The following is a 13,663-nucleotide window of genomic DNA, read 5'->3' as shown; positions in this document are numbered from 1 at the left end:
AAAAATCTCACTGCAAATAGAAACCATCCTATTAGGAGGAAAGGATTGCTTCCTACTGTGCTAGTTTCTGCTTGCAGGGATTTTCTTTTAAAAGACTTAGAAAAGCATTCAAAAAGGCAGTGTTTTACTTGGAGTCACAAATCCATTCTACTACCCAGCACAATGCTACCTCATTCTTGAGTATGTGTATGGCCTTGGTGAAGGGGGGAAAATGAGAAATTTAGGTTGTTGTTGTTTTTTCCTGACTTTTCTTAATAGGCCATACAGGACATGCTCTTATGTACAGAGATACTCTGCAATTTACATTTCTGAAAGCCCTTAGCCAAGTAAACTGGTCAATCTTTAGGGTTTTTAATTTTTCAAAAACATTTTCTGTGCTTTTCAATTCCCTAGGTTAAAGCAATTTAGACTACCCTTCCTCTGCTTCTTGCCCTGATTCCCAGACTTCCTTGTGGGAATCACGGTAAAGGTTATGCAGCCCAGGGAATTCAAATCACACAGCAGGCAGTCTATTTTAGCCATTACACCTGCTCAGCATACCTTGTGATTGAAAAAATCCAGAGAATAGCATAGGAAGGTGACCAAAAAGGTCAGTAGAAGGGAGGGGTTCCAGCTTAGGCTGCCAGCTCACCAAATGAAAAGAGCCAAGACAAAGTTCTGTATCTCAGATACATATCTAACCGGGGGTGGGTGGTGGGCAGGGGGAGATTGGGTGCAAAATGTTGTAGCATTTCCCTAGTAAGAAATTTTAACCTCCCCCCCCCCCTGTGAATTTTCCCCCAATCCCCACATTTCTAGTATTGCAGTAACTTAAAATTTCAGCCAAACATTTAGAAAGGCAGTTGAGGCACCAAGCAAAAAGAGCGGGAAAATAACAGGAAAATATGACAAGGGAATGTGAACATAGCAAATATAAGAGTTCTATATATTTAGTGTCTGTCTCTTCAATGCTAGAAATTTGGGGAACTACAGGAAAATTTCATGGGGGGGATTCTTATTAAGGTGCAATAAGATTGAATACTACTAAGTTAGGATTGTCCATGCCATCATATTTCCCATTTGTATGTATGGTTGTGAAAGCTGGACAGTGAAGAAAGCTGATAGGAAGAAAATGAACTCATTTGAGATGTGGTGCTGGTGAAGGGATAATGTGGACAGCTAAAATGACAAATAAGTGGGTCCTAGAGCAAATCAAATCTGAACTCTCCCTAGAAGCCATAAACTGAAGCTGTCATACTTTGGCCAAGTAAAGACAATAATGCTTAGTTAGGCTCAATCAAAGACGTCATGGCCCTGAGTGTGCAAGACCTGAGCAGGGCTGTTGATGATAAGATGAGTTGGAGCTCTCCCATTAGGGTCACCATAAGTCGAAGTCAATTTAATGTGTTTTTAAAATGTTGTTATCTTGGATTGTTTTAATTGGTTTTCATGTGTTTATCACCTCAGGAGCACTTTTGGGTCAGGAGGTAATACACAAATACTATAAATGAATGAATAAAAACTTAATACCATTATCTTACTCCCACGCTCTACAGCAACAAGCTGTCTCTGGCCTTTCACATCCTCAATGGCCTGCCTTAGCATTTTGATCTTATATACCCTTCACCACTGCTCAGTCAAAATGAATGCTGTGTTTTAAATGTAGTGTATTCTTTAAATTTAATAAAGCCTGCATTTTATTTATTCCCACATATATTTGCAGTTTGTCAGTATATTGTGTTTTGGGCTCCACAGTTCAAAAAGGATGTTGAGAAACTGGAGCATGTCCAAAGGAGGGTGACTAAAATGGTGAAGAGTCTGGAAACCATGCCCTATGAGGAATGACTTAGGGAGCTGGGTATGTTTCGTCTGGAGAAGAGGAGGTTAAGAGGTGATATGATAGCCCTGTTTAAATATTTGAAGGGATGTCCTATTGGGAAGGGAGCAAGCTTGTTTTGTGCTTCTCCAGAGAATAGGACCCAGGACAATGGATGCAAGCTGCAGGAAAAGAGATTCCACCTCAACATTAGAAGGAACTTCCTCACACCAAGGGCTGTTCGACAGTGGAACACACTCCTTTGGAGTGTGGTTGAGTCTCCTTCTTTGGAGGTCTTTAAGCAGAGGCTGGATGGCCATCTGTCGGGTATGCTTTGATTGTGATTTCCTACATGGCAGGGGGTTGGACTGGATGGCCCTTGCGGTCTCTTCCAACTCTGATTCTTTGAGTCTATGATTCTAGTGTTTGCTGCATTTGTTGTTTGGTTCCTCAAATGAAACTCTTACAATTCTTTATTTTATTCTATTTTATTTTGCTTTATTTTAATCCCAACTTTCTTGCATTACTGATACCCCAGACAGCTCATAGCATGATTACAAAAACCCATATATAGCTAAAACTTCAATAAGTAACAATATCAAAACATAGTTACACAGCTTAAATAATCATCAAATTAAAATAATATTAAAATAAAATGATTTTTAAATAATTAAAAGTACTTCAGTGAAAAAATGCAGCACATCTAGTAAGGACACCTCAGGAGCTGGTCAGTTACTAAAAGCCTGTGTGAATAAAGTGGCCTTTGCCTGTTAGTGGAATGACATTAGAGAGAGTGTACCAATGTGGCCTCCCCTGAAAGGGACTTACACTGCCTGGAAGTAGCCACTGGCAAAGCCCTCTTTCTTGTCTTTACCAAATTTCCCTGTGAGGGTTATGGGACTGAAAGAAGGGTCCCCCCAGAAAATCATTAAAACCTAGGTAGTTTTTTTCCTACAGGAAGATGTAGTCCTTCACATCGCCTGGACCAAAATTTATCATGACATTTTGGTTCACTGCTGACATATGTGCAGATGCTTAATACAGATTTTTTTCTTTAAAGTGTACACATGAAGCACATGGAATTTGCGCCCTTTTCTGAAGTGGACTGAAAATCTTTGCTGGGACTTTTTAAAAATCAAAGGGCATATATTACTTTTGAAAGAAACATAATGGATTTTGGTTTGTTTTTGAAACCAGATGAGCTAATGCTTGATTACCATCTGGTCTTTTCCTTGCCCAGTTGAGACCTGTACAACTTGTGCTCCACTGAACCTACTTCAGTCCATTAGTTGTGTATGATGATCTGTTAGACATTTAACAACCCATTTTTGCAGTTCCAAGCAGTCAGCAAAACCGAGAGACTTAAAAGAATATAGTGCCTTCTTGTCATTGAGTTGGGTCTGGGATTGTCATCCTCTAGCACAGTGGTAGGAATCATGAATTGCTGGGAGTTGCAATCCAAGATCTGAAGAGTCATATGATTTCTAGCCTTGTTCTAACAAAAAACAGATATTTTCCAAAGGCCACTATATCTAATCTGGGTGGGGTATGTGTGTGTGCACCACCCAGCTCTCATCACAGCTCATCCCTTTAATAAGACCTATGGTGTGCTGTACTGTATTTTCCATGAGCTGGAAGGGCAGTTGTGGGCAGGAGGAGAAAGGAAAATCTGTTTTCATCAGCCCAATTGTGTACATCTAAATCTGGATTGAACCCATTGTTTGTTTTAAGGAGATTATTCCAGACTTTGGAGAACTAATGACCAGAACATGGGAGTAAGATGTTACTTGCATACAGCTATTATGTGTGGTCAAGACTACACTTTTTAGCCATGCCTCATTATTTAAAGCAGTGTTACTTCTTAGTAAATAGACTCTTAGTCTACAGGGCTCAGAAGAAAAATTAATCTCTTTTTTTAACCCCTTAAACAAGAATGTTACACCAATTATCTTTCTCTTCAGTGTGATTCCATCCATTACACTGGGGAGGCACCTGATCTTTTGTCATGATACAACAAAAAGTTTTGGAAGTGTTACTTCCCCACGTATTGTGCATCATATCACATTAGTCTCTTTCCAAAATGATCTTTTGCATTTCCTGAATGCTGCACATACTAGAATGTCACATCAGGTCCTTGTCCAGTATCATGGATGGAATTAGACCAGCAGGATAATTACAGCCTGTCATGCCCTAATTAATAAAATAAACTACTTAGAGCATATTCTACACTCTGCAAATTACTTAACCTGAATTTCTCTTCTCAGACAAAAAATATAAATGGTCACCAAACATCCTTTTGATTTTGTATTCCTGTTTTCCTTTCTTCCTAAGGAAACACCTTCCATTCTCTACTGAGAAGCAGTTTTTTTAAATGTGATGTTTTATTGGTTTTCAAACAATAACAAATGGATTATTATGCAAACAAACAATTATTGGTCACTAAACAACAATAAAGAAGTAAGCAAATCACAATAAAAAAACAAATATGGATGCTCATGAGAGTGAACAAAGTTGTTAAATGGGTGATTGTACGGCCCTATATTACTGTTTATGGTTCAATGTCTATAACATCTTTCCATTAGAGAAGCAGTGTTTTTACCTACTGGACTGTATGGATGGAAGTTGAAGCAAAGTAAACCACAGCTAAACTTCTCTCCCACCTCTTTCTCTTCTTTGCAGGCTCCCGGTGGAAATCGATGTCGAATCAGGAGAAGCAGCCCTACTATGAGGAACAAGCCCGGCTCAGCCGCCAGCATCTGGAGAAATATCCCAACTACAAGTATAAGCCCCGCCCCAAGCGCACTTGCATTGTGGAAGGGAAACGGCTCCGTGTTGGCGAATACAAGGCACTGATGAGGAACCGGCGCCAAGATGCCAGGCATGGCTACCTGATTGCGTGAGGCTCCCCCCTGTCCCCTTCCCCCACTCATTCCTGAGAGCAGCTCTTGGAACCAAGAGCTTCCAGTGACTGAAGTCAGAGATTGGGAAGGTCAATTTTTGGACTGCAACTCGTAGAATCCCTAGGTAGGGAATTCTGGAAGCTGTAGTCCAAATGGTAACTTTCCCCAAAACTTGGAATGCAGCTGATCTGGGAAGGCAGTGTGGCATACCCCTTACAAGGGGGACCCTTTTGTTTAGCAGGACATTGTTCTTGCTTCATGTGGTAAATTGCTGATCAACACTGTGGCCTGCAAAGGCTTTCTCCTAGTCATTATAGCAGTATGTGCAACTGCATTCTAAAAAAAAAAAAAGTCATCACAGAGGCAAGGGCACCACTGGCTTATACTGACCCATTCCACACTACTGAACCAGGGTCTTAATAAGTCTATCCAAGCCTCACTGACTTTAAAAGGATTGCATATGTTTAAATATTTTGCCAGATCACAGCAGCATCCTTATCCGACAGGCAGCCCTGAAAGTGTTCTTGAGTCTAGAATGTAAGTCCTAGCAATGCTTGGCTGTTCTACAATCAGGGCAGGAATCTAATCTGTTTCCCATCCATCCACCAGAGGGAGTAAACTTACTGGCATTGGTGTCTTTGTTCCTATATGTGGAGGGTGGTATACAGGGGTATAGCTATAGGGGAGCAGCTCCAAAATAGGAATTCTGCCCCACACCCTTGAAATTTTCCTTCAGTCCTCAAATTTCTAGCATTGCAGTAACTTAAAACTTCAGTTGAGGCTATAGAAATACAGTTCAGACATTTAAAGAAAATGGGCAGGCAAAATTACCAAGGGTATTCAAATATAATAGTAGTAGGTGTGAATTATTTTCCAGTGTTTCGCCTTCTGCAATGCTAGAAATTTGGGGGGGAAAGGAAAATTTAATTGAGGGCAACAGTCCTTTTTGAAGGGACATTGCCCCCCCTTTCCTTTTCCCCATAGCTACACTACAGTGGTATAGGTGACATAATGAATGCAAGGTGAGGCATGCTAGAAGAAAGCTGTGCTTCTTATTATATGTGTTTCTTTTTTTCTAGGCCTCAAGGCAGTCAGATGCCACCATCTGCTTCAGATCTCATGTACCAACGGTCAGTTGGGCTTCAGCTAGCTCCACCTCTTATGGATCACTATCTGCCCCGTGGCATGGAACCAAACATGCCAGTCATTGTCAACACACGTAGTCTGAAGCCAGAAGAAGGAGATGGGACTGAGGACAGTCATTCAGTGCCTGATGGAGAGATGTACCACTACAGTGAAGATGAGGATTCAGATGGGGAAGACAAGAGTGACAGCGAGTTGGTGGTTCTCACAGACTGAGCCATGGAGGTTGGCTGGGAAGGGGGATATATCTGGAAATGGGATGGAGGGAGACTTCATTAGCGTCTTGCTGTCTTTCAAACCCAAATAACTAGATGGACAATAATAGGGTGGTTTCATTCAGGGTGTCTGGCCTAGGAAAGAGAGGCATTCCATGTTCTTCTGTCACTGGGAACTGAGATGGTTGTATTAAGCTAATATAAGAGTAGGGGCCATAACTCAGTGGTAGAGTACCTATCTTGCATGCAGATGGTCCCAGGGTCAATCCCGAATGTAATCAGTGAAAAGGATCCATCCTGAAGTGCCCCTTACAGCTAGAGTAGATAACACTGGACCAATGGCTGGGTTCAATATAAGAGAGCTTCATGTATATCCAATGTGGGAACCCTACAGGCCTCTGTATGATGTTAAACTACAGCTCTGAACATTTCTCTGGCTCTGCTGCCTAGATCTCATGGGAATTGCAGTCCAACAGTTCCCTCCCTGCTATATGTTTGATGTGGAGGTGGATGAACAGAAGGGTTAAGCCCATGCTTATGATGATGGCAAGACTTCTTGCTCATTTATTATCTTTCTTGAAAGGAAGGGTTATTGGATTTGCACAGCAGGGTTAGGCTAGAAGAGAAATACATGAATGAATGAGAATCGTTTAATGTAGTTGGTGCTGAAACTTCTCTTTCCATGATGAGGGATAGAGCTCTTGCCCTCCATGTGAAGGCATGGGGCTCCCCCAAAGCTGCTCAAATATTAATTAAGAGGGAGCAATGCTAAGGTGAAGTCATGAAGGAAGGTTTTAATCCAATACATCAGATCCAGAAATTGTTCTGTCTGAAGCCACCATCCTTTCTAGTAATGTGAGTGCTCTTTATGCTTTCTGGAGTGAGAACATGACTCCGATAACGAGTTAGACACTGGCATGCTAGGTCCACTTCTTCCAATTGCAATGGCATTTGTCTTCCGTGCAGCCCTTGGTTGGAAACTGTGAATGCACTGTGCCAGCATAATTTTACTGGTGCAGATGGTGGTGCCATGAGGAAAAAGGCTTTGGATACAGCAGCTGTGAAGGAAGCAAGGCTCTGGAGAAATACACTGCTTGAAACTGGCAGATTTTGTCTGTTTTTCCTCACCACTGCTGTTGTTGTTATGTGCCTTCAAGTTGACTCCAACTTTGGTTGATTCTCTCATATTGTTTTCTTTGGTGGTAGATTTAAAAAATGTAGCCATGTTAGTCTGTAGAATCAGTATGCAAGAGATCTTGTAGCACCTTTGAGGCTAGCTTAAGAAAAGTTGGCAGCATGAACTTTCATAGACTTAAGTCTACTTCCTCCAAATGTATCTGAGTTCATGCTACAAACTTCTTTCTTTAGTTAGTCTCAAAGGTGCTATAAGATCGCTCTCATATTGTTTTCTTTGCAAACTTTGTTAAGAGGTGGCTGGCCATTGCCTTCTTCTAAGGCTGAGAAAGTGGGACTTGCCCAAAGTAACCCAGTAGGTTTCCACTGCTGATCAGAGATTTAAATCTTGCTCTTCTAGAGACCTAGTCCAGCTCTCAAACCACTACACCATGCTGGCTCTTACCATTGTTATAGAAGCCTGAAAAAAAATGCAGCCACAGGCATAATACATGAACAAGATTTAAGGTTTTGTATCCATTGCTCACGTGTCTGCTCTCTCTCCCTTCCCCTTTCATTCTCTCCCCTTCCCAGCCAGCTTTTCTTGAAACTGGTGTCCTGCCAGCTGAACCCCTTACCTGTTTATATCCTGGCCAGCTGCTCCAGGTTATAGTAGCATCCACACACAGTTGTCACCATCTGCTGACTTTTCTGGGGGCCTTTTCACTTTGCTTAAAACCAAACGTCTGGGTGGAACACTTGTTCCGGAAGCCAGCCAATTCTGCCTGTCCTCACTTCCCCTCCCTATCCAACTTCACTTTGTCCTATGTTTGTTTGTTTCTACTCCCACTGGTCCTGCCAGTAAATTCCCATGGAGCCATTTTTAGCTCTGGACTTGAATGAATAACAACGGAGGTCTCAAAGGGGCCCCTCTATACCCTTGGCAGCTCTGGCCCTGCTTGTAAATTAAGCCACTGCCCATTTCCCCTCCTGCACTTGTTTGTTTGCCAGCTCCCAGTATGCACAGCAGGAGAGGGGGGCCATTAGCAGCAGTAGCAGCAACAAAGCAGACTGACTAGGTTCTTTGGAACCAGAACCTGAAGCATCTGGGGGATTTATATGAGATGCGAATGACATTGAATGATGACTCTTGCTGCATTGTTCTGATTAAAAGAAGAGTGGTATGATTCTCAATCATCTTTGAAAATCCATCCCCCCACCTCAAGAGATGTTGATGGTTATACCCACAACACAAATCATTGGCTGCTTATCATACACAAGTCCTCCTGAGGATCTCCCACACTATAAAATTATAACACTGTGAATCCACTTCAACTGCCGTGACTGTTTTTTGTTTTGGGGCTACTAGCAATCTCTGGCTGAGAATTCTAAACACTCCTTTCTAAGATTCCAGAATTTAATAGCATAATAATAGAATCAAAGTGTTATAATGATGTACAAGTTAAGTCTCCCTTATCTGAAATGTTTTGGGACCAGAAATGATTTTGGATTTTGGAATACCTCTGTTAGCATGTATATAGATAATGATATTTTGGAGATGCGACCCAGTTCTAAATACAAAATTCATTTATGTTTCATATACACCTTATACATACAGACTGAAGGTTATTTTGTAGAATATTTTTAAAAATAATTTTGTGCAGAAACAAAGTTTATATACACTGAACCATCAGAAAGGAAAGGTGTCACTATCTCAGCCACCTATGAAAAAAGGGTATTGAAGTATTTTGAATTTCAGAATTCAGGATAAGGGAGAGTCAACCTGTAGTATGAAGAGCTCTGGGTGTAGGATTCTCCTGGGATGTCTCCAGCATATCTTTCACCAATTTCTACTTCACAGCCCGGTCCAGATGGGCCAGAAAGGACGCCCTCATCACGTGCGAGGAGTGCCTTGGGGTGGCACTTCCAAACGCCCCACAACCCTTGCATGTGACAAGGATGCTGTTACACAAGTGCTGCGCGGCATCCGTGCGGTACTTTGATGAGTGCACCAGTGGCGCACTGTGGCACACTCGTTACGCTGCTGGCTTTTTGCGGGTTCTTTTTCCACCAGTGGGAAGCCTTGCCATTTGGTGGCTGAGGCTTCCCTCTGGCGGAAAAACAGGCACCAGCAGGCTGCCCTTTTTGGGTGGTCTGCACCCCAAAATGGCTCAGAATCTTCTAGTAGATTTCTGCATGATACATGACATTGGTAAAATTTTCTAATATCCAGTGTTTAACAATAAGAACAATGGGTAGACTAATGAAATGATTAAATTATTAGGGTAACTAGGAGTGGTTTTTGTGTGAAAAGTGTATAAAGGCTGCTCCTTACCCAGGGGTGGGGCACTGTGAGTTTAAGACAGTCTCAGTCTCTTAAAATTGTGTGTGTGTGTTTGCTGTTATGTCTGCACACAACCCTTTCCCATATTTTATCTTCATATCATGTTATTTGGATGAACCTCTTCAACTTTTTTGTGCATTTCCATTGGCATTTCATTATTTTCTAGTGAATACTAATGCAGTATATAATAGTGAGCATGCTTTAAAATCAATATGGAAAGCTTATGCTCTCTACTGGCAGAAACTGGAATGGCAGCAAATCAGTTGGAACAATTACTAAGGAAGGTCAAAGAAGAAAGTGTAAAGGCAGGCTTAATGATGAACATAAAGAAAACAAAAATAATGAACATGTAAGAAATACATAAATTCAACCTAGACAATGAGGAAATTGAAATAATTAAATAATTCCTGTACCTTGGTTCAAACATTGATCAGAAAGGTGACTGCACTCCAGAAATAAGAAGACTAGAAATGAGAAGGGCAGCTTTGAGAAAACTAGACAAGATCCTAAAGAGTAAAGATATACAACTGATCACTAAAGTTCGAATCATCAAGGCCATCCTTTTCCCCATCACCATGTACAGACATGAGAACTGGTCAGTGAAAAAAAGTGGATAAAAAGAAAAGCAACTCATTTGATATGTGGTGCTAGAGAAGAGTACTGAGAATACCCTAGACCACCAAAAAAGACAGACAAATAGGTCCTTGAACAAATCAAACTTGAAATCTCCTTGGAAACCAAGATAATCATATCCTGAGAAGGGATGACTTGTTAGAAAAGACAATAATACTAGAAAAAGTAGAGGATAACAGAAAGAGAGGAAGACCACACATCAGATGGATAGACTCAGTCAGGGAGGCCAGAGGCCTGAATTTGCGGACCCAAACAGAGCAGTGGAAAATAGAGAATCTTGGAGGTGTCTCATCCACAGGGTTGCCATGAGTCATGGCTGATTTTATGGCAGTTATCAACAACAAGGTAGAGGTGCAGGAGAAGCGAGGGGAGAGGCAAATTTGAGTGGAAGTGTCTCTAGAATCACCTCCACTTCCACTTTAATAGGGAGGAGATATATTTTCAAGAAAATGTCCAAGTCATTTGAGAAGAGTTCCTCTTTTGTAATTTTTTTTAAAAAAGATTTTGAAATTAATGGCTTAATTTTCATAGCCATGCTAGCCGAAGAATTCCAGGGGTTGTAGTCCAAAAAGGTAACATTTCCAAGCTCTGTTCTAGTGTCTCTTGGAAGAACTGATCATAGTTTTATCTGGGGAAAGGCTGATTGACTGTTCTTTTCTTGTTTAAGAGCAACAATAATTTATTGCCTAGCTTCTTGACTGAGGTGTCCTCATGGCCACCTTTCTGTTATCTTGTCCCCATTCCTGGGACATATGTTAGTTGCTTTAGCTCCCCTGACTGGCTTAGAAAAGCCATAGCTACTCTTCCCACATCCCTGTAATTTATTCTCCTACGCTTTCATTTATGTCAAAGACAACAATGCCAGAGAAAAGATGGGGTTGAAAGAGACTCATGGAGAGGAAGTAAGTTCATTGCTTTCTTGGGCAGAGGCATCTTAGACTTTGTCCTTTATTGTTATTACAGACTGGTTCTTTCCCTTGCCAACCCACCCTGTGAGTTCTGGCAACTGACTGCTGCTTTATTTTGTGTCTTCCCCCATCTCATGTCTGTACATATAGATATAGCTTTATTTTGTTATTAAGACTAGTAACTTAACCTGTATATTTCAACATACATGTTTATAATGAGTTTTTGTTTTCTTGGTACAATAAAGAGAATGTTTTTGAGCAGAGACCCCCAAGCTCTTGTCCTTATTCCTTTAAGACACTTTCCTCCTACAGTTAACAGCTGGTGATGTCTCCTAACAAACCCCAGAGATGTGCTGGAAAGGATAAAGCTGCTCTCATTTGTCTGGAAATGGTAGAAGGCAAAGGCATTTTCATATTCAAACAATACTGTATACACTGGGACTTACTCCCAGGTAAGTGTGTGCACCATGGCAGCATGACAGATCTTGTTCAGTAATAAATGTGCTTAGGATTGCAGCCTTTGACAGCAGAGGATAGATTATTTTTCTCCATCTGCGCAATAACACTGCATGAACTTCACTCCCATGAGGCACACTCAAGGGTTTAACATGTTTGAAATCTCAAAGCCTATATTTTTGTTTACATCATGGGAATGAAATGTGCCAACATTTGGATGAAAATTCTAGGGCTGTTTCTTTTGAATGGAAACAGGCTATTTCTACTATATACCCATCATCCTCATTTAGAAGTTAAATCAAAAGCACTGCAGAACCCCCAAAGGTGTTTTTTTAAATACCTGTCAAGAGGAAAATCTTTAAGTATTAGAAAGCGGTTTAAGAGAAGTATTCTTCTTCTTATGTTCTACTGTTGCATTTGGTAAAACTATTTTTGAAACTCTTAAGAATACCTATGGCCCGTTCCGCACGGGCGTAAAGTATGTCCCCAGGATGTACTAGGGTTAGGAAAGGGCATGCTTTACATTCTACACGGGCGCTGCCATCTTGATGTAGCAGACGCTTAGCATCCGCATGTTGCACAGCTCTGACGCCGTGAGTGTGCCATTGACGCCTTGAGGCGTTATTAGCACACAAGAAGCGCCATTTTGGTGCTTCTTTTTTGCGGCACCGGGGAGCCTTGTGGTTTGGCCACTGGGGCTCCTCAGCAGTGCTAATGGCAGCGGCGGCAGACCGCCGCTTTCAGGCGGTCTGTAATGCGCCTATGAGACCATGAATTAGTCCAGGAGTGTATTACAGAGGGGCAAAACGAGGGCATTGTTCCCCAAATAAGAATTCTGATCCCCTCATGAAATTCTCCTTCACTCTCCAAATTTCTAACAGTGCCATAATTTGAAGCATTTAGAAATAAGATTAGCTATCCAAAGAGGAGGGGTCAGGAAAAGAGACCTAAGGTGTGAATGATTTTAGTGTCTCACTCTTTGAAAACAGGGAAAGGAAAATTTTATTTGAAGGACAGAATTCATATTTGAGAGGATGCCCTCATGTATCCCTCACCCCCACCATTGGTAGCAACACCTCTGGTTACTCTATGCACTTACAATAAGCACCCCAATTCTTGAAAGTGTTTTCTAATTCCAGAGTAGGGAGACTGATTGGTTGTCTCCAGCTTTAGCTGCTTTATCAGGGTGACAGGCAGTGTTGCCAACAAGCCTTGAAGAGATTTCCCGGAATGTTTTTACCAAAATCCCTGAAATTCGCCAATATTTACTGGAATATTCAATGTACCCAGAAAGAAATTAATTAAATTCCCTGGATTCCGGGGAATTCCCCAGAAATTGGTAACGTTGGTGACAGGCAGTAGTCTCACAATTTCCAGAGTTGTGCAGCAGTTTGGTAAGGAAAGCCTAAAAGGCTGCTGATGTCAAGCACCCCATTTCTCTAGTATCATACTTTCTTCTTGGCCATAGTGCCCGCAGCCTTTTCCTTCTTCCTGCAATTACACCAGTGTAGTGTACCAATTGGATTCCAGTCTTGGATTCCCAGTTCCCATGCAGCTGAAATTTCCCAGTGGCTGATAGTGCCAATGTAGTCTGTGGTGTTTTAGATACAGTTCTTTACATTATGTTAGTCAACTAAGGTTTAACTGCTCCTCCCCACCACAATCTTGACTTACCAGGCAGCATCCACTGCATGCAATGGGGATGTGTTCTCATGTATATTGAGATACATCAGACTGATGTTTCCATATGCCCACTCCCTCCAGCTATCTCTGGTTCAACAGAAGCAGAATCCGTTTCAATTCCCCCTCACATCAGAGAACATGCTCAGGAAGGGCATGGGAATGTCAGTGCTGCATCCCAATTGACAGACCAGAACCTTGTTGCTCACAGTAGCTACTGCCCAGTCAATTAGAATTGGGGGGGCTGTTAATGATCCCTATGTATTCCCTACACTACTACTGAGTATGTAAGGATAGAGAATATGAGTAAGGCCTGAATGCATCTCTTCGTTAAACATTCATAACTGCAACTGTGAATTTCAGACATAAACTTTAAGTCAGGACTTTTAGTGAATTTGTACGACTTCCTTCTTCCACCCTTATACCATTATCCCCCACAGGTACAGCTTTATTTTAAAAAACTACAATTATGCTTA

At 41.5% G+C, this 13,663-nt stretch overlaps 1 protein-coding gene across 1 annotated transcript in view; it reads left to right on the top strand.

The window, feature by feature from the left end:
• The window catches only part of SOX13 (SRY-box transcription factor 13), an 82,749-nt gene extending 75,360 nt beyond the window's left edge, over positions 1-7,389 (top strand). Inside the window, exons 13-14 of the mRNA XM_042465754.1 lie at positions 4,475-4,691; positions 5,775-7,389. Coding sequence (XP_042321688.1) covers positions 4,475-4,691; positions 5,775-6,054 — 497 coding nt within the window. The 3' untranslated portion in view covers positions 6,055-7,389. The remainder of the gene's footprint in view (positions 1-4,474; positions 4,692-5,774) is intronic.
• The last annotated feature ends 6,274 nt before the right edge of the window (positions 7,390-13,663 follow it).

The sequence above is a fragment of the Sceloporus undulatus genome, chromosome 4 (genome assembly GCF_019175285.1).
Source record: "Sceloporus undulatus isolate JIND9_A2432 ecotype Alabama chromosome 4, SceUnd_v1.1, whole genome shotgun sequence".
NCBI classification, from domain to species: domain Eukaryota; kingdom Metazoa; phylum Chordata; class Lepidosauria; order Squamata; family Phrynosomatidae; genus Sceloporus; species Sceloporus undulatus.
This window is presented reverse-complemented; position numbering and strand designations above follow the sequence as displayed.